The 19,584-nt window shown below is 47.9% G+C and overlaps 1 protein-coding gene across 12 annotated transcripts in view; it reads left to right on the top strand.

Annotated features, from left to right (window-relative positions):
* Positions 1-19,584, top strand: part of MBNL1 (muscleblind like splicing regulator 1) — an 80,675-nt gene that overhangs the window by 9,229 nt on the left and 51,862 nt on the right. For 9 of the 12 annotated variants that reach the window (XM_032118906.1, XM_032118912.1, XM_032118908.1 and 6 more), the window contains exon 2: positions 13,889-14,791. The exons of the other annotated variants lie outside the window; for them this stretch is intronic. In XM_032118906.1, coding sequence (XP_031974797.1) covers positions 14,618-14,791 — 174 coding nt within the window. In that variant the 5' untranslated portion in view covers positions 13,889-14,617. The remainder of the gene's footprint in view (positions 1-13,888; positions 14,792-19,584) is intronic. 12 annotated transcript variants of the gene reach the window in all.

Genomic DNA, 19,584 nt, shown 5'->3' with positions numbered 1-19,584 from the left:
ACGTGGGAAATGGCCAGTTCTGGTGTATCCCACAGCTGCCTCCAGCCTGGTCCCCCCTGGATAGGTGTCTGACCACCTCCTTCACCCTTGGGGCAGGAGGTGTTAGATGGTTAGATCTGGTGGATTAGCAAGGTAATAGATAGCGTCCATCTGCAGAACTATCTACAATGAAATTTAGTGGAAGCAGGGAATTTCTCTGGTGTATTATTATCTAATTGTGGAAGTAATCATAACTGGGAGCAGTCTTTACTGAAATGGTTTTCTGTAGGCAGTCAGGCCAGGGAGTTGTTCTTTGGGTGCCTGGCTGTGGTCAATGTACACGGGCTGAGGGTACAGGGGGAGCTCCATGAGGGACACACAGCTCTCGGTGGTGTGCTGGGTGGGCCTATAAAAATTTCAGTTTTGGCTGGTTTTTCTAAAAACTGGAAATGCTGTTGGTCTGTTTTGCTTTGGAAGTTCTACAGTAGAATCAGAAATAAATATTTGAATCAAGTTGCTTCAAGCCTTAAATGTAGACATTCCTGTTCAGTTGTGGAGCAAGATAAATTTTGCTTTGCATTGCTCTACCTCTTGAATTGTTCTACTGTAGTGCTTCGCTAAGTCTCAGGTGCTGTTCATAATTTTTTGGTATTACTAGGTAATTACTGAGTTATCTATACTCTCCTTCCTATAGCAAAGCCAAGGATTGAATAACATTTTTAGACACATCTGTGACAAATATCACACACCGATGAGCATTTGAAAGTAGTAGGTGCTGCTGTTGCTTTCTTTTAAAACCCTTTTGGTTGGCATGGAGGTTTCTGGTGCTTTTCCAGTTTGTTTGTCTTGGGACCACTGTAAATGCTCCTTAGCAGAATTTCAAAATTTCATCTGTGGGGAAGATCCTGCTGAGGAGAATCTGTACTGCAGTCCTGCAGTCTGTCCTCCGAGGGGTCTGTGGAGGGCAAGTGAATGCCCCATTCCATGGCCTTGGTGCGATGTCCCAGCCGTGTCCCTGTATCAGGTGCTGCTCTGATTTCCCTGTCCTTGGAGCTGTGTTGGAAGCCTGGAGTATAACTGTGGGGTCCAGGAGATGGTGATGGATGCCAGCAAACAGCTGGGCACACATTGGCCTTTGGAAGGGTGCTGCCCCACAGGGCCAGGGTTTGGCTGCCCAGAGCAGGCAGGCTGTAAAAGCCGCGTGGTTTGGGCCTCACTGTCCAGGAGGGTTTCTGTGGCCACAGGAAGGTTCTTACATGTGTGGTGTAGATGAAGATCTCACGGCCAGCTCAGATTAAATCATAGGCTTCCCTCTCTGTTTTTATTTCCTTTGAGTACTTGTTTTATTCTGCTGCTTCAGCATCAGTGAGGAGGTGGTAGTGACACAGGGATGCCTGTAATTAGGGGGATGAGCTTTAGCACCTCTTGATTCCTAAATAGTGGATTATTTCTTCTCAGGATGATTCCTGCTCAGGAACTGGTGGATAATCTGCAAACATCACTTTTTTGACTCTGAGGAAGTCACGCATGTTGGGTTGTAAAAGGCCTTGTGGTAACTCTCCGTTACTTTGAAAGGGTTAATAGGTGTTTTCCCCAGGCATATTTTCAATGGGAATGCTGTAAACGGCATGTTAGCTGGGCCAGCTTGTTAAGGTAAAACTGCAGGAAAAGTTCTGTTCCCATTTGTTATGATTTATGTTCATGCCAAGGATGATTTTTGCAACTGTGAGTTTATCAGCAAATTCCTGCTACTACTCCTGTCTGGAGGGAAGGGAGAAGGGGGAATCTGGCAGGGTTCAATCTCTTCTCTGGGAATTCCTACACTTCAGTGTGCCCTGCTGTGCCCAGCCCTACACGGGGGGCTCTCCTTTCCCTTGCATGACTGGTGGTCTCCACTGTTTGTGTGCCTTAGGGATTAGAGCAGTTACCTATGATTATTATTACTTTATTTAATTTTATTAACAATTATATACTGTAAACTTAGTTTCCCAAGTAATGCAGCAAAGTAAACAACATTTCTTTCCTCCTACCCCATAGTTATTTACCAAAAGCATAAACGTGTAAATATGTTTGAATGCTGTCCTCTGTGACATTTGGAGCCTGCTCTGCTGTGAATATGTGCAATTGCAATTCCGTAAGTGTCAAAGAGAGTTCCCAGCAATTAACAAGGAAAGAGAAGAGACTATTAAAACCATGTTGTAGTTGTGATGAAACTTCAATACATCCCAAGATAAGGAAATACATGGTTAATGTGCAGAGTTGCGAGGTGAAGGCTTTGTGTGGTTCCTGTGGGGATGCTGGAGCCCACTCTCCCTTCAGCAGTCTGTGCAGGGGGAATGTCCTCGTCAGTACTTTGCTCAGAGAATAAAGCCAGTGACAAGTGTTGGTTTATCCTGATCTGTGCATTCAAAACCAGCAGTAAGTTCTCCTGTTCTGAAGATGCTCTGAAGTCTCTTCAACAGCTTCAGAAGCAGCGACAGGAGAGCGACAGCAGCGCTCTGAGCTGGGGCAGGTCGATGTATATGAGGTTACCTATGCCCATTGGGCAGTTTGGGGGCTGGTTTGATGTGTGCTGACCTCGGGGTGAAATCCCACTATCAGGAGAACTGCTTTTCCTAAGGGGTCAGTTAATTTTTTTAAATGTCTACTTTCTGTTAACTCCTACCCTGTGAAATAGTCCATGTTGCAGATTATATGCATGTCGTTGTTATAGAAGAGTATTTTTATCCAAAACATCTTTGTTTTATGTAGCTGGGAAGAAATAAAAGTTTGCAATAGGTATAGTCTATCCTCAGTAAAATCTAACTTGCATTCTCACAATTCAGCTTGACTAAGCTTGAATTTTTGAAGGTAAATTTGCTGTTGGTACAAATTAGCAAGAGCAGCCGCAGTGTGTAAGGTGACAGCACTTCTGTCACGAGGGTGCAAAATCCTGCAGTTTGAGTTAATTTTGGTTTGAATCTAGAGGTTGTACAGGAAAACTGAGGCAGCCAGGCCTGAGGAAAATGCAGCTGGGCCTGAGTTTTGTGTAGCCAGATAATAATTCCCATAAGGCAAGTGCATGACCAGCGTTAGCCCAGCCTGGGGCATGGGCCCGCTCAGCCTGAGTCTGTCTGTCCTTCCACACCCCCACTATCTCCTGGAGCTGCCCTGATCTGTGATAAAATGTGTGACTCCTGTGTGCTCATGGACCCTCTGCTTTGGGCTAATAGGCCAAATACTTGTTTTCACAGAAAAATATTTTGGTACATAAATATGCAAGATGTATATGAGCAGTTGAATCGAGTGAATTTCCGCACGATAAAAAGCAGTAAGTACTAGACAGGTTGAAATATATTCAGTCCTTTGGTGTTTTGAGCAGAGTTTCTGCACAGCCCGCCGTGGTTAGCTTGGCTGGGTTGGACTCCCTTTATCAGTCCTTCTTGTGAATGTACAGGTGGTGGTTCCAACGTCTGCAGAGTGTCCAGGTTTTCCTGTGGGAAGCGTACCTTGCTGTCCACCCTGGGGCAGGCTGCTCTTGTAAAAGGAATTTCTTTTCCCTTATGTAACTTGTTGGTAACGTTACATCCAGAGTCGGCTCTTGCAAAAGTGCGTCAGTCTTGCTTGCAGTGGCACAGAAAAAACTTACCAGAGCGTGCACTGAATTCCCCCCTTATCTCTCTATAGCACATTTTATGTATCTTGTAGTGAGATGTTTTGTTTCTACAGTTTCAGACTCCGTGTTTCAGAAGATTAATAGACTTAGCAGCCTTGTTTGCTCAGCTTAGCAGTGATAACAATGTAATAAGTCATGAGACGGTCGCAGATCATCTGGCAAGGCAAAATATGCCTTGGACTTGAACTTGGAGCAGGTATTATTTGCAGAGAAAAGTGAAATGTTGAAAGCATTATAAATAGCGTGTCCTGACTTGGGTGGCTGTGGGTTCAGGTCTGCCTGCAGAGCCTGCACAGGAGGCAGCTGATGGCATCTGCATTCCCCCTTCGGAGGGACCGGGGAGAGTGAGGGCAGTGTTTGTACCGTACATGGCTGGCATTTACTGCAGCACGTCCGGAGCCCTGGCTGAGCTTGGGCGCAGGCTGGAGGAGCAGGGCTGGGCCCCAGGCTCCCAAATCCTCCTGCAGCGGCTCCGCGGATTCCTGCTGCGTTGCTGCCTCCCGCGCCAGCAAGTCCAACTGCGAGCAGTGAGTAAGGACTTGGGAACCCAGAGCATTTTTGGGCTCTGGGCCCAATCCTGCTTCCAGAGAAGTTAATTGGAATTTTTTCCTTCTAAAAAAGGGAGAGCAATCAGAACTGCCCAGCTTGGCCCTGCAAGGCCTCGGCGCTCCTCTCTGTGTCATGTGTAACCCCAGGCTGCCCGGTTGCCCTGGGCGGGGATGGGCTGTGGGCAGCCAAAGCCCCCTGTGGGGTGTGCTTCTGAGGCTGCAGGAGCTGTGGCACTGCAGTGGCGTTATCTGCACTGCAGTGACAGTACCCAGCGCTCGAGGAGATAAGCTTTTCCTTTAAAAGTAAGTAAATTGCTGTGGGAGCACATGGAGTTTGCTGTGTCAGTTGGTTCTAGATGCACCCAAGGTCTCAAGCCTTTGAACTCCGCACTCCCCGGGCACCGTGAAAGAGCGAGTGGGCTGCGGAGCATGCTGCACCAGGCACGTGTGTCAGGTTTTCCGAGCAGGTTGCCAAGCTGAAGGCACAGGCACCAGGCCGGGATTGGCCATATAAAGTAGGTGTCTGGGTGTGCGCAGGCGCCGCGAGCCGCTGGCAGAGGTGCTGTGCAGGGCCACCCACCCTTCCTCTTCCTCGCCGCTCACTGGCTCTTTCAGTGCTGCCTGTGCCTCTGGCTTCCAGGGAAGGAAGGTCCTGTCAGCTGCACGCGCTGATAAACACGGCAGGGCTTTCTTGGGAGAAAAAAAACTCTCAATTTTTTCTTCTGTGACTCTCTGAAGCTTGGAATAAAAGCCAAACAAAAATGTTTATTCCAGTGTGTGGAAGAGTTTATTAGTGCCTGGGCAGCTTTCTTGACTTTGTGTGGCCACCCCTGGTTTTCAGTGAAGTCTGTTACTCTTTACCTGTAATTTTATATAGGAATCCTTCCATGCTCCGAACATAGGCACAACTTCAGTGGACTTTGAGCCTTCTTTCAAGCAGTGAAAAATCAAAGGTAGTGAGTTTGTGATCCCGATAATGTAATTATGTATGTTTCAGCTTTTTGATGTGTAGCAGTTAAAAATGTTGTTCTGGGAGTGCGGGCGCTTGCTGTGGTGCTGGAGCTTTGCAGGCTGCTGGGAAGGAAGTCTATGGGCAGATATCTTGTTTGCTGCTTATCAGCGTTTTATTGAGCTCCTGTATTTATGTGCAAATATATTCAATAAATAAATCTTAAATGATGTGATTTTTGTTGTGAAAAGTAGACACAGCTCTGTTCAATTCTTCTAATTAAATACAGCTAATGGTGGAACAGAAATAGCATTAGAACTTCTTTCACTCATTTTTCTGCATGACCGATAAAATTATTGCTTTGGATTTGTTTTGTTTCCTACAACTTCTAAGCATGCTGTCTTTAATCACCATTTTTATAAAAGCTAGTTTTTCTTAAGTCATTTCAGAAGCTGTTTTCCAAATATACCATGTTTTTTGTGTAAGGGTAGAAATTTAAACTTTCATTATTGGTGTTTTAAAGTGGCTTTTAGGAGGGAAAATACAAGGAAACTAGTAAACTTTTGAGGTTTTTCCAAAATTCCTTCATTGCATTCAATTTGGGTAGCTTGCACTGGTGTGAACCCAAGTAGAGGATAGGGTATTCCCTGTGAGGAATACTATGGGACAGTGTCGATGGCACCACTGCTGTCACGTGCACAGAGACCAGCCCAGCTCAGGAGCCCCTTCGTAACTTGTGCCCTGTGTGGTGGAAGCTCTCCTGGCTGAGGTCGTGTGCAGCAGAGGCTGTTCTGAACAGGGGCTGTTAGAGGGTTGTTTCTCATGGTTATTGTTAGCTGTGTACATATCATGATTCAAAATGAACAAGCATAACAGTATACTAAAGCAAATACTGATTAAAAACTTGTCTCAAAGATATTTTCCACTTCTTTCCTAAAATAAAAGTCATATAGTTTTTATTACTTCTTTTTAATACCAGTGACTAATTTGGAGCTTTTGCTTGGTATCTGGAGACACATGTATTTATTTAGTTTGCATGAGGTTGGTCACGATCCAAAATTAATCACATCAATAAGTGTTTCTGTGCTGCTGAGCCCTGTATATGTAGGGATCTCTATTAAGTCAAGGAAAGCATCTCCTAAACTGGTTTCATTTTGCTGTGTATGGAAAAATCATTTTGTATTTAGTGGTAACAGTCATCTCTGATACCTCAGATGATGACAGAGCAGAGAGAGTTAAAAATCCCATTCTCTGTGGTTTAGATTCTTATGTAACTAATGAAATAGATTATACAGGTTCATTGTATTTTCTGAGAAGTTGTTCAAGTTTTTATTATCCTGGAAGGATGTTATTATAAACATAAATTAAATGTAAGGCCAGAATGTATCAAAACATCGAAAATGCTCTATTTTGGGTCTGAGATTCCCTGAGAAAGACAGCTGTGAACAGGAATCCAGTCGGCTGTGTCTCCTGTCTCACAGCAGATGCTGGAGTGTTTTCCAGGATTGTCCTTGCCTTGTGATTCATGTTGGTGACCGGAGTCGGGCAGTGTCGTCATTGCACTGAGCTGGCAATGCCTCCCTGCTCCAGGTGTCCCCAGCATGGCAGTGCTGCCACTCTGGGATACTGGCGTGGTTTCAGAGGTGTGGGACTCCCGGCCCTTCCTGGGGATGCTGTGCCTGGCGCTGCTTGGCCATGCTGCAGAGCCAGCGTGCTGGTTTGCCCCTTCAGCAGCACTCCTTCAGTCCAAACTGAACTGCACTGATGACTCTGCTTTCCCTCATTCCTGTGTAATTTTCTGGTCCTTGGGGAGAAGCCTGTGATTGTCCCTGCATTGCCATAGCTCACCATGACTGAGCTGAAGTGACCAGTTCTAAGAGCTGCTGCGAGCAGAACTCGGTGTAACGAGTTCCTCATTAGCTGGACTCACATCCCTTTTTGGTTGCCCTCGAGTCAGATGCAAGATGAAGCAATCCATAATTACCATAACTCCGATGGGCCTGGCTGGGAGTGTGCCTGTTACGCAGCAGGCAGAGAGCAGCAAGGTGTCCCTGTGGAATTGTGCCCCACTGTGGTCCATGTGTCCGCAGGGCCAGGAGAACTGCTGGCACTGTCACCGGGAGCGGGACGACACACCAGCGTGGAGCAGGTGACACGAATGGCCTGTTCTATTCCTGGTAATTAGGTTCAGATTTAATCTTGCTACTTAATGTGATGTGTGCAGGGATGTGGTGGCTGCATCCAGGCTCCTGATTTGAAATTACTGTCCTAACAAAGTGGTTGTCATGTGAACAGGCAAGAACTTTGAAATCCGGAGTTTTTGCTGTGGGCAGACATGGGAGGGGTGGCCCAGCCAGGGATGAGTTAGTGAGGCCAAGGGGAGGAGCTTATTGTCTGGAGGAAATGCTACTATTCATAAATTAATAATGTTAGTAGTAACCATGAGTATGTCCTGATCCATCAGGTGCTGACTGCAGTGGTCTCAGGACTCCTTTTTCCCACTGCTTTATCCCTGCTGTCTCTGGGGAAGAAAAAAGCCACCCTTTGCACCAGGGCCACATGGCAGCTGCATTAGGAAGGGAAGTGAAAATCAATTAATAAGTGGAAGCCTGAGCAGCAATAAGGTGCTGGTCTGTTTTCCCTTGCAGTTACGGGAGATGTTCAGGCATCAGACCCGCAAGAAGCCGGGGTGGGTGTCTGCTGCACCTCTCACCAGTGAGAGCTCCTCCAGGTCACTTCTCCCTGAAACCACAGGCATCAGCTGAATTTGATGTCAGAGGGAAGCAGTTCCTTCCCTTCCTGAGTCATGGATGTGGCTTTTTTTTGTAGTGGTTGTTATTACGGATGATGCTAATCATCATGTTTTATATAAATTCATACACACATGCAGTTAGAAATCACCTGTCACTATGGGAGTGTTTCTGCCTCTTTGCTACTGCTACAGGTGCCTCCCAGCTTTGAATCTCAGCTGTGGATCTCATCCTGGGCTTTCCCATATGGCTGTTCTTGGGGTCAACACCCAGCACCCGTTCCCACTGAAACAGGCACGATAATGAGCATGAGAGTCATACCTACATGGTGCAGGAGAGAGTAGGGAAGGTTTTACAGGTGAAATGGTCTGTATTCGTGCACCCTGTGCTGCCCCGGGGAGACGCTGGGGTCGGGGGGCCTGGTCCTGGGCTGACCCCGCTGCTGTGGGTCATCTTGCTGCTCTCCTGCCTTGCTTGGCTTGTGTACATTTGCAGTTAATCAAACAACATGTGCAAGAGTCGGATTAATAAATAGCTTGTAGTTTTTGGAAGAGTGCATAGTTGATTTATTATGGCCTCTCAAATGTCTTTGTATAGAAACAACATGTTTAAAATTACTACTAGAACAAGAAAATAAAACTGATTTTAATAAAGCAGGTTTTGGTTTTTTCAATTCAGTTTGCTAGTTCTTGGAATTTTAAGTTAAATCACTAGATTACTGTTATTTTTAAAGATAAACAACTTCTTTTTAGACTTGCTTGGGAAATGTCACTTCTTCTATGGTTGGAATTCACCTGTGCCAGGATAATACAGAACTTCCTGTTCCTAAAATACATTATGTGAATGTTTTGGTAAAGGAATTACAGTGTAAATATGTTTTTGTTACCAGAAATAGTATTTGCAACTTCAGTGGTGGGTGGGGATGGATATGTAAATGCTTTGTAATACATAAATTGATGAAAAGTGGATTAAAGGGAGAGTAGTCCTTCCCCATTTTGTGTCCCTGGCTTAAAGTTGCAAGAACAGAGTAACAGCTTGTGTGCCACGTCTTTGTCCAGGGAGAGGGACTGGCCTGTGCCTGTTCTTGCTCTTAAATACACATCTAGCTAATGCTGGCAAGCTGTGAATCCTGCGTGTCTGTGAAGTCTCAAATTTTGTAAAAGCAATTGATATATACCCCAGGTTATTAAAAAAAAAATTCAACAGGCATGTTTCTTGACTTGAAAAATGTTTAAAATTACAGCAGGAGCAGTTAATCCATAACCGACTGCTCCTTAAAGGAAAGAGGGTTTATGGAATTTGCAGTGTAACTTTCTGACTTGAAAATAGCATTACTGTAATCTAAAGTAAGAGAGGATTGGGCTGTGGGATTTGTGTGTCAGTGCCCATGTGCTGCTGGTGGGAATTGGTTTGCAGTTTGATTAGGGACAGAAATCTTGGAGCAATACCTGATTTCTGCACATGGTTGGGGCATGTAGTGTACAACATGTTGTCTCTTTTTTCATTATTTATCAAGTTTTCATGAACCGAGTACACTTGGGTGTGTTAAATTCAGATGGAATGTCACAGTTAGGTGGTTCTGCTAAAACAGTTTCAGAAACTGTGAAATAGACTCAAGATAAAACCACGTCTGATGGGGATGTGCCGGAGGAGCCACTGTAGTCAGTGGGAGGTTGCACCAGGCAAGTCTGTCAGAGCTAAAACAGTACAGAAAAAACCTTTAAAACACTATTAGTAGTACTAAAACTATGTGTATCATGCAAAATATCTGGGTCATAGAAGCAGTGTTGGCAGTTTTTTTACGAATCTGGTGTGGCACTTAGTAGTTCAAAGCTAACGTGTGCTTCTAGTTTTACCTGGCTCCAAGTCCCAAGTTGCTGGGCTGGGGAGCTGTGAAATCCAGCCCAGGGTACAGTACCCCAGCAGTCCTGTTCTATAGCTGGCTGCTCTTTGCTCCCGTCCTTGCACTCTCATTTTTTCCTGAAATATACAAAAGTACAAAATTGAAAGAGGAGTCATCTTGCTTTTCCGTGCTGTCCTATGGGAGCAGCGGGTGCAGCCCTGAGTGTGAGACAATTGGGTTCTTCAGCTGTAGTTTACTAAAGAATATTTTCCTTTATCCAATCCTGTACTGTTATGTGACAAGATACTAATTAGCTCATTGTTTCAGCTTAATTTTGTGACAGTGATATAATTATATCCCTCAATTGTGCCATGGAGTAATTGCTGTATCTCTTCCAAATTTTATAGTGAGATATGTTACTGGTAAACTTTGCGTTCAGCAGAGGTGTTTTGTAAATACTGTAAGGCAGTCAGTAATTTTGTGTTCCTTGATTTAAAAGACAGCCATTTGGCAATTTCAAGCTTTGAGACTGCCCTATCAGTGTAAATAGAATATTGATTTTATTCCATTTCCTATCTCATTAGAGTCATCGTCATGAGGATGAATTCACGTTGTGTAATTATCTGTTCTTGCTGACAGTTCTCATGTCACTGAGACTGGTGTTTTCAGCTTCCACTTTCTCTAAGCATAAAAATAGCATTTTTCCCTGCCATCTTCTCCTTCAGTGTTGGGCTTTTTGCCTGCCCAGCTTTCTATATCTTTCTTTGAGAGATGTGTGTGAAGTAAGAGAAAACAGGGATGTCCAGCAAACCCAGTTACAGGAGCAGTGAAAACAATGGCTCTTTGGGAGCAATTCTCAGTGCAAGGAGACACCTTATTTTTGTGTCAAAGACTGTAACGAGGAGGAAAAATGCATCATTAACCTGTCTGTACATTTCTTTATAGCAATAAGGGGAAGTAATAGGAGTCTCTTCTGTGTCAGATTCACTTTCTTGGACATTTCCAGATAACCTTTCCATTGATTCGTGAGGCTGTTTCTTAATCATTTTCATTGACCCAGCTCAGGAGACAACGAAGTCATCTCTGCTACCCTCCTAAGGAATGACTTCTGTCTCTTCTGAGAATCACTTTTTAATTTGCTTTCAATCCTTGTATTCCTGATATTCAGTGAAGGCAATGTTCTGCTTTGGCCAAACCAATGTTGCAATATTCCCAAGACAAGTAGCAAATGCTTCCAAATTTCAAAAGGTGAACCTTAAAACCCACCTGTGGATCAGAAGAGTCTTTAGTACTGGCTGGTCTGCTAGGTGGGGTCAAGAAACTGTCAACCCCTAAATCAATTTTAATGAAATAAAACCCAAAAAGTTCAATCCTTTTCCTGTCCTGTCCCTCTGGTTCTCCCTCTGGATTTGTTGCAGTCATTCCCATCTTACCAGAGACAGCCCAAAGGAGACATCCCATGTATCAGCTGGGTTTTGCAGACCGTGTATCTTCTAGCATGTGAAGCTTACTGGGGACTCCTCAGTGACTTAGTGAATATCACAAGAGAATTTCAAAGTGAGGGGAAAATAGTTCATGTAGTTAAAGAAAGATAATTCTATGCTAACATCTTCCTTTATTTAGTGGAGATACTGAAGATAAACCTCTGGTCTGACGTCAGTCTTTACTTCTGCTCCAAGGCTATTTTTAAAGCTGACATTTCTGGCTGTTTTCAGGTAGATAACAAACTATGACAAAACACTTTTTCTTCCAGTAACTGTTTATACAAAATATACATCTAGTATTTCTTTTTGTTCTGAAGATCTACCTTCGAGGCATCAGCTCCTCTGAGTAGTATTTTTCTTTTTGTGGCTGGCAGCCTGAAGAAGGAAGGGTGGAATTCAAGCTCAGTGCAGTCCCAAGTGTGTCACTGACCTCAGCAGGAGCAGGATTTCTCTCCGAGTGAGTGACTGTCCAAATCCTAACAGGAAACTTATCACAAACGTAGGAGTAAAACATGGTTTGGGGAGTCTTACCAGGAATATTTCTCGTGTCAGTACATGTGAGCACAAAAGCTAGTTTTCATCTGTTTTCATTTTGGGCGCTGCCTTCACGGTCTCTTTCATTTCTTGTTAGGGGTGGCTACTTGTTAATGACAATGAAATTAAATATCTTGTTTGGAAACAGTGGCCTTCAACTTGCATTGGCTTTAGCGAATAAAATGCATCAATTTGCTGCTCTAACTCTTCTTGGTGTTTGGAAAAATCAATGCTTGGTATAGATTGGTTACCAAGCTGATGAACAGGAGAAAACCCTGCTTAGAGCTGTTCCACAGCTTTGTGGTAGAGCTCTTCTTGCCGGCGTTGCCCGCGCCCTGCCCTGAGGGTCTCACAGGAAACAAATGTTCCTAGCAAAATAACACTCAGAAGTTATTTTGTGCAGTGCAGGAGTGATGGTGGGAGGATGCAGATCCAGCTCTTGTCTGTGGAGGACAAGTTGCAGTGCACCTCGACTGAAGGCTGGGAGATCTGTTTAGGCTTCCAGAAGTGCTCTGGTGTGCTGGCAGTCCTGCATGAGGCTGCAGGGGTGCCTGGTGGATCTGGTGGACCTGCTGGCACGCGGCCCCTGCAGCACGTTCTCTGCTTTCAGATCTCTTGGTGCTAATCTGTCATGGCTGGGAAGCGTGGCGCAAGTGCAACAACCAAACTGGTTTGCCCGGACACTTGTTACAGAATAAGTTTTCAAGACCTAAGTCATGAATATCCCAAGCACTGAGGAGTAGTGACTGCTGGTGCGGGATGACCCCCTACTTCAGTTTTAGGCAGTTGAAGCAAATGAGTATCTGTGTTTACCACGAAGACACTTAGTTGTTAACTTGTGTTTGCAAGTAATTATGCAGTTGTTTGTCTCTTGCTAGCAGGGATTAAAAGTGTGGCATGATTTCAAGTGTCCTGACAAAGAACCCAGGGTGCCTGTTGTAATCTCATTAGCTCTGTTAGGTGTGTTTTCCTTCCCCTGCAGTTGGTTGTTCTGATCACTATGCCTCTAGAAAAAGACTCCGTAGCTTTTTCTCATCTGTTGGTTTGCATCCACGCTGACAGCATCGCTTGCCAGGGTGTGATTCTGGTGACTGTGTCAGTGACCTGCATTGGAGGGTGGTGGGAAACAGGAAGATGATAAAGCAGCATCTTTAGAAAGACAGGGATGGGAATAATCTTCCCCTTAGCGCAGGTGGAGGATGCTGTTGGGGTTGTGGTGCTGGCAGGAGAATTCCCGTCGTTGGTGTTGTCAGTGTGTCCCAGGCAGTGCCACGAGGGTCCCTCTGCTCCGTGCTCTGGGCTGAGATGCTCAGGTGGGGACAGGAGCTGCAGTTAATTATACTAGATTCGTATTTGCAGGTGGCACCGGGCTTCTGTGGCAGAGCTGGGCATCTGAATCGCGGCTTGGAGGGAAACCCACCCAGCCCACCGAGGGGGAAGGTTTTCCGTCGTTCCCGGGTGTTTTTGCGGTGGCCCGTAGCGCTCCCGCAGCACGGTGCCGGGCGGGTCGCTCCGCAGAGCGCTCCGCCCGTCGGGCAGGCCGGGTCGGTGTCCCCCGAGTTCTCGGCTGAACGCGGGGTGGCCCCGGTGCCGGTGGCCGTGTCCGAGCGGGCGGTCAGGCGCCGCTGGGGCCGAGCCGCTCCGGGGTTAGCGTGTCTCGGGTCTGTCCTCACGCCGGGCGGGCCCGGCGGGGCGGTGCCGGTGCCGGTCCCGTTCAGCCGCCGGGTTCCGCACGCCGCTACAGCCGGGCCGCACTCGGGAAGCCGGGCGGTCAGGCGGCGGCGGGCCCGAGCCGCTCGGAGGGCCGGCGGGTGCTGCCGGCGGGGCGGTGCCGGTGCCGTTCCCGGCCGGGTTCCACACGCCGGTACCGCCGGGCCGCACGCGCGTCCCCCGGCGGGCGCGCTCGGGGCAGCGCGGCGCGGCCGGCGTCTGACAGGCGCGACCTTTCATAAGACGGCCCCCGCCATTGGCTCCCTGCCCGGAGTGTCGCTGCAACGCTCGCCGCGATTGGCCCGCCGGCGGTGCTGCCGCCCGGCCCCGCGCGGGGACGCGGCCCCGCCGCCCGCAGCCGTGAGTGCCCTGCGCGGGGCGGCGGCTCGCGGGGCGCCCGCGCCGCCCGCTCGTAACGTGTCTCTTCTCTCTACAGGTTGGTACTAAGTGCCTTTCCTGACGTCGCTGCTGCTTGGGACCGCTTCTAGAGCAGCCGCTGCTTTTGCCTTGCTTGCTGCCAGCTAGACTGCGACGACAGCGCTCCGCCGCTGCCAGCCCCGCGCCCGCCGGGAGGAGGGTCCGGCGCTGCTCCCCCGCCGCCGCTGCACTGTGCACTAAAGTGTGCCCCGAAGGTCAGAGCTCTGCTGCCCGAAAGCCAAGGAGAGGAGGAGAAAAACCCCAGCCCAAACCCAGTGTCGGTCGTTGCTCTAAACTGCTGCATCTGTCTATGCCAAACTAATCGATCCCGATTGCACCGCAGAGCCCGCTGCGAGCCCGCTGCCTGGAGGCACCTGCCAGCCGCCGTCCCCGGGAGCAGCTCGGGAAGCGCTGCCAGAGCCCGCCACGTTCCCATGCTTGCAGCGGCCGCACTCAGGACGGGATGCTGAGCACGCGGGGCTAGTCCCGGCCACTCTCCCGCAGGCACACCTGGCTGGCGGTCCTGGCCTTCCCCCGAGCCCCGGTAACAGTGCCACGCTCTGGACTCTGGTGACACAGCTCTTCCTCGAGATTGCAGCCACCCCGTTTTACACGTACTTATTTTAAAATAGGGAGCGGGGGGAAAAAAGTGTTCTGGAGGTGGCACTTTCATCATTTCCAGTTTATCAGTTCAGCTACTCGTTTGCCCATTTTTATTGGAAATTTTAACTACCTGTAAAATCTAAAGATGGCTGTTAGCGTCACACCGATCCGGGACACAAAATGGCTAACGCTGGAAGTGTGTAGGGAGTTCCAAAGGGGGACTTGCTCGCGACCAGACACGGAATGTAAATTTGCACACCCATCGAAAAGCTGCCAAGTTGAAAACGGACGCGTAATCGCCTGCTTTGACTCATTGAAAGTGAGTAAATATTACATTATTTTCAAGGATATGTGGTTAATGAAAGAAGCAGTTGTAGCTACAGAAACCCTGCAGCCGAGCAGGAGCAAATGCTGGCTGCCAGCAGTGGGGTGTTTTGCTGATTTTATTTTATTGATGCTTGTCGATTTGTGTTGCTGTTTTCCTCAGGGGAAGGGGAAGGATGTAGGGAACGAAGGGAAAATACATCTGGCAGGGCTCAAATCCTTCAATATGGCTACAGGGGCTCATTCTTCGCCTCCAAATTATTCCCCGCCTGTAGCTGGAGTAAAGGGCACTTCACGTAGAAACAGCAAAGTCACTGTGAGGATTCTTTGTTTTTAATAGCACAAACCACGTAAGCAATATGAGGATTTGTTTCCATCTCGTAACTACCAGCGGGTTGTTGGTGTCTCTGGACAGCTGATGGTGAACCTTAGAAGAGTGTTTTCCTCCCGGGGTTATTCGGGTGTCTGTGAGCACCCTGCATGCCTTTCTGTGGTTGGCACTGGTGTGGTTATCCCATCTTTTTCCCAAGTGCACTTGCTTAAGGGAAGGACAGCACTTAGCAAAAGGCAAGGTGCCTCTGGACATGTAAACATGGTGGGAGCAGAGAGCGTTTTCAGGAGGCACATCCCAGCTAGGCACTGTAAACGTAGGGCTGTTGTTTCACTGTAGCTGTAGTTTCAGTGATAGGTGTTAAATGTGCGGGCCCCAGCTCCTTCCCTTGGTTTTTCATGATTTAAATAACCTAACGTATAAAATACCCATACCGCAAACAGTAGAGAATTAATTCAGTGGAGTCATGAAAAAATCAAAACTTGGGAAGCAGAAATTTGTCTGTCAGTTTTTTCTACAGTGTAATTTTCTCTTCCTGGGCCCCGATCCCAGGAAGCGGAGCCGAGTGCGTGGAGCTGGCTGCTGGCACTGCCGTGCTCGGGGAGGGAGCTGGAGCTGGAGCAGCTCCTGCAGGTCGCGGCCCAGCCGGGCCCCGGCGCAGCGCGAACGGGGCAGGAAGTGGGTTACAGCGGGTTTGTGTAAATCCTGCAACATCCCGAGCTTGAAAATTTGTCTTGTCTCAGGTCAGGGGACAGGGTAAAGCTTTACAGTGCTCTCAGGCCCGAAATACCCACCCCATCACCCCTAGCCTTGGCTTAACTTGCAGCTACTGAAAGGGTTTGTTTCTTTGTTGTTCAGTTTATTTTTAAATACAGCAATTACAATGCATGCAGGGGTATTAAAGTGTGTAAATAAGATGTTTTTATGCATTAAGCACGTGCTGGAGGTAGGAGCAGAGCCAGGGCTGCCAGTGCCAGTGGGGAGTCCCAGCCTCGCGGTGTCATCGCGAGGATGCGGTGCCACCACGTGTGGACGAGGTCGGCGGTGGCTGTGTGGCCTCGCTGGGGGGATGGCAGTGCTGCCAGAGCACAGGCCTGGCCCCGGAGCCTCTAGCCTGTTTCTGAGTGAGGGGCTGTGGGAGCCACGGTGGGTTTGCTGGTGCAGCAACACCCGCAGTGTCCCCCGTTTGGTTTCCCAGCAATGTGCGTCTGGCCACCGTGGCCCGACCCCACTGGCCTTGCCCTTCTCAGCACAAGGATCTGGCCGAAAGGCTGGAAACCAGCCACTGGAGTGAACCAGACATGATGCCAGTGGTCGCTGGAAGTGCCCTAGTATCTCAGCGCTGGACGGGGATGCTGGTGGTGCTGGAGCCGGGCGGCAGCGTGGGCTGGTGTCTGTGTAAGAGGGGATGGACCGGGGCCTGGCCTGGCTTCCCCGGCCCCGGCTGTGTGACTGGCCCTTCTGCTGCTGTCAGCAGGGCTCTTCGCTTCCTTTTTTAATGCAGGAAAGGCTGACCTTTGCCAAGCACTGCAAGGTCCATGGGTGATAACTGTGGGTAACGTTACAGCGTTGCTGCGGATCCTCGGAGGAGAGGAGTGTGCTGCTGCCCTGTGGAGTCAGCGCAGTGGCCGAGCTGGGAGCTGGGAAAGAATCTGCTGTTTAAAAATACACTGCTGACCAGAGCTGTTTACTTGTGCTCATGCTAAAAGCTTTGCCAGTGGCTGAGCTGCTGTGTGTTGGAGAGGCTCCCGGGGATCTGGCCATCCCCTCGCTGCAGCCCGGGGCAGGATCCCACCGTGTCCCGCCGTGGGCCTGGCGCCTGTGGCTGCCGGTGGCTCCCCAGCCCCTGGGCAGGGGTGGTTAGTTAAGTAGCTGTATCGTGTACGAGAATACCCTGAGTAAACAGAAAATGGAATATCTCCCTTTGGGGAATTCCCAGTCCAATCCCCATTGCTGAAGCCATTGCTCAGTTTTGGTTTTGTTTCAGCTCTGCATCAGTTCTGGTGTGTGCTGAGCTCAACCAGCACTAGTCACTGAGTTACCTTATCTGCAATATCCCAAACTTTAGATGTTCTGCAAGAACAATTTAGGGAAATGCTGCACCAGCTCTGTCTAGACCTTATAAGGTCAGTCAATACTGTAGTACAGATTAAAAAAGGTTTTTGGTTAGGACATTCAAAAGTAATTTTTAATTTTTCAGTAATTCAATATGGATGTAATGTCCTTGTTCTTTACTAAAATAGCAGTATGCTGAAAAATTAACCTTAATGTTAAAATATTTGATTTCTTATTAATGTATATAATACTAGTATTAATTAGACAGCTATTCTTGCATTATCTCTTGGACATAAGACAGATACTTAGTCACTGAATTTTTCTTTACAAACTCCTGCATCTTGGCAGGAGTTGAAATGAGGCGACCTTTAAGGTCCCTTCCAGCCCAGCCCACTGTGTGATGCTGCGATCTGTCACTCCAAGACTTGGTGTGAGTGCCTTAGGGGTGACTGCTGTGTGGAGCTGACGTCAGGCAGGTGTGAGTGCTGCAGAGCTGCAGCCCCTGGAGCAGGACTTCTCTGAGCTGGAGATGGCCCGTGTGCTCTGCTATATTTAGAACATAAACAGGCAGAGCAGATACTTGGAGGGGACCCTGTGAGTGGCAGTGCCCTTCGCCTCTGGCCCTGGCCCAGGTGTCCTCTGCGGGCGCAGGGACAGAGCACACCGAGTGCGCAGCCGCCGCAGCCAAACACCATTGCCCTGCCCTGCCTGGAGGAGGCAAAAATAGATGCCAGAAGTGAAACTTTCAGCTTGGGTAAAGCAATTTAAAAAAAAAAAAAAATATTTCCCCTTCCACTGAAATGAAGGCACAAACTGAGTGTAGGGCTAGAGCAAGGAAAGCAGTGTTGCCTCCCGAGGTTGTCTCCTGTGCTGTGTGGGAGCAGTGGCACTGGGCTCTGGACACCGTCTCTGGTTGGGAAACACGTCCTGTGGGTGCACCTGGCTGCTCCTTCTTACCTGCGAGCAGGAACAAGCAGCTGCTGGCCCGTGTTAACCGGGAGCGTGGGGAGCAAAAGGCAGCCAGGCCCGTGGCTGTGACCTCTGTGGTGCTGCAGGAGGTCAGGGCTGGGACAGCCCCGGCGAGATGTTATCATCCTGCTGCCTAATTGCTGCTAATGAAACCTGCAAGGCTGGCCTAAGGGGAGCACATGAATCAAGATGAACGTGTGTGGGATAATCTGGCCCTTAGATATTAGCAGGATAATTTTAAACCAAGAATGATTATGTAGTGTATTCAAATTATGCGCTGGAGCGGCTGAGTCAGCTCCAGCTCTGGCTTTGCCTTGTTTAAATGCCGTAGGATTTTTTTCCTAAATTTGGATGCCTATAAGCCTGTTAGACTGTCTACAACAAAAATAAGCTCGAGTTCCTAAATCAGGAAACTGGTTTGCAACAGAAATTTGATTTTTACCATAATTTTGAAATATTTTTCTTTTTTTTTCCTTGGAAAAATAAGCCTAAGTAGAACTCGTTTCTGAAATTACGTTAGCTTCGTCAGATGTTCCGATAGATGAGTCATCCGTGTTTCCTGAAAGCTGAGATAAAGATGTCTGAACAATGGGGAGATGGATGTCAAATGCAAATGCACATGCCGAGGCCGTGCGCTGGGCAGGGCGGCAGGGCAGGGGCTCGGCTCGGCTCCGCACCGCCCTTCTGCGGCGTGGGGGCTGCTGTGTTCCCAAACCTGCTGCTTCCAGCTGATCTGAGCTTCAGCGGCCGTGGTGAGCAGAGTCACACACCGTGGCTTTGGAGATAACGTGCGCCACGGGCGCTGCAGCTTCCTAATCAATTTTTGCTCTCTTAAGTTATGCTCCTGCTAAGGCAGCTCCTTCATGTTCAAGCTGGGTGTCCCACTGAAGTGTGAAAGCTTTTTCTACTCTTTCTTCAACAGCTGGAAAGTCTTAAACTTCCACATTTCTCTGCTTTTTTTAAATTCTAAGGAAAAGCTGGAAACTAGAAGTGTAAGTCACTTCACTGATGATGTGTGAGGTTGAAGCTCTGGTGCCTTGTGTCTGAGACCCACTAGCACTTGTTATGGTAGTATTTTATCTTCTGAGTAGAAGTATTTTTTTTTTTTTAATGAAACTCCTGAACTCTGTAAAAGTGACTGCCACTTTTTAACAAGAAGGCATAAAAATATATAAATGTAGCAGTATTATTATTGCTGAAATTGGTGAGCATCTTATTTCTTCTACCTCAGAGATGTAATTGGTAGTTGTTCAAGTCTATTTTGTCGCTGCTTCAAAAAATACTGATTTTTTTGACTTGTTCCCCTTTGTGTGACACCTAAGGGTGTAGAGTAAGAACCTTATTTCATTTAATACAAAGGAAAGAAAATCCCGTAAGCATATTGCACTAATCATGTTGAGAATGGCAGATCATGGGCCTGATTCTTCTTTAAT

Source organism: Corvus moneduloides, chromosome 10 (assembly GCF_009650955.1).
Source record: "Corvus moneduloides isolate bCorMon1 chromosome 10, bCorMon1.pri, whole genome shotgun sequence".
Classification (NCBI taxonomy): domain Eukaryota; kingdom Metazoa; phylum Chordata; class Aves; order Passeriformes; family Corvidae; genus Corvus; species Corvus moneduloides.
Note: the sequence above shows the minus strand (reverse complement) of the source record. Positions and strands in the feature narration are given on the sequence as shown.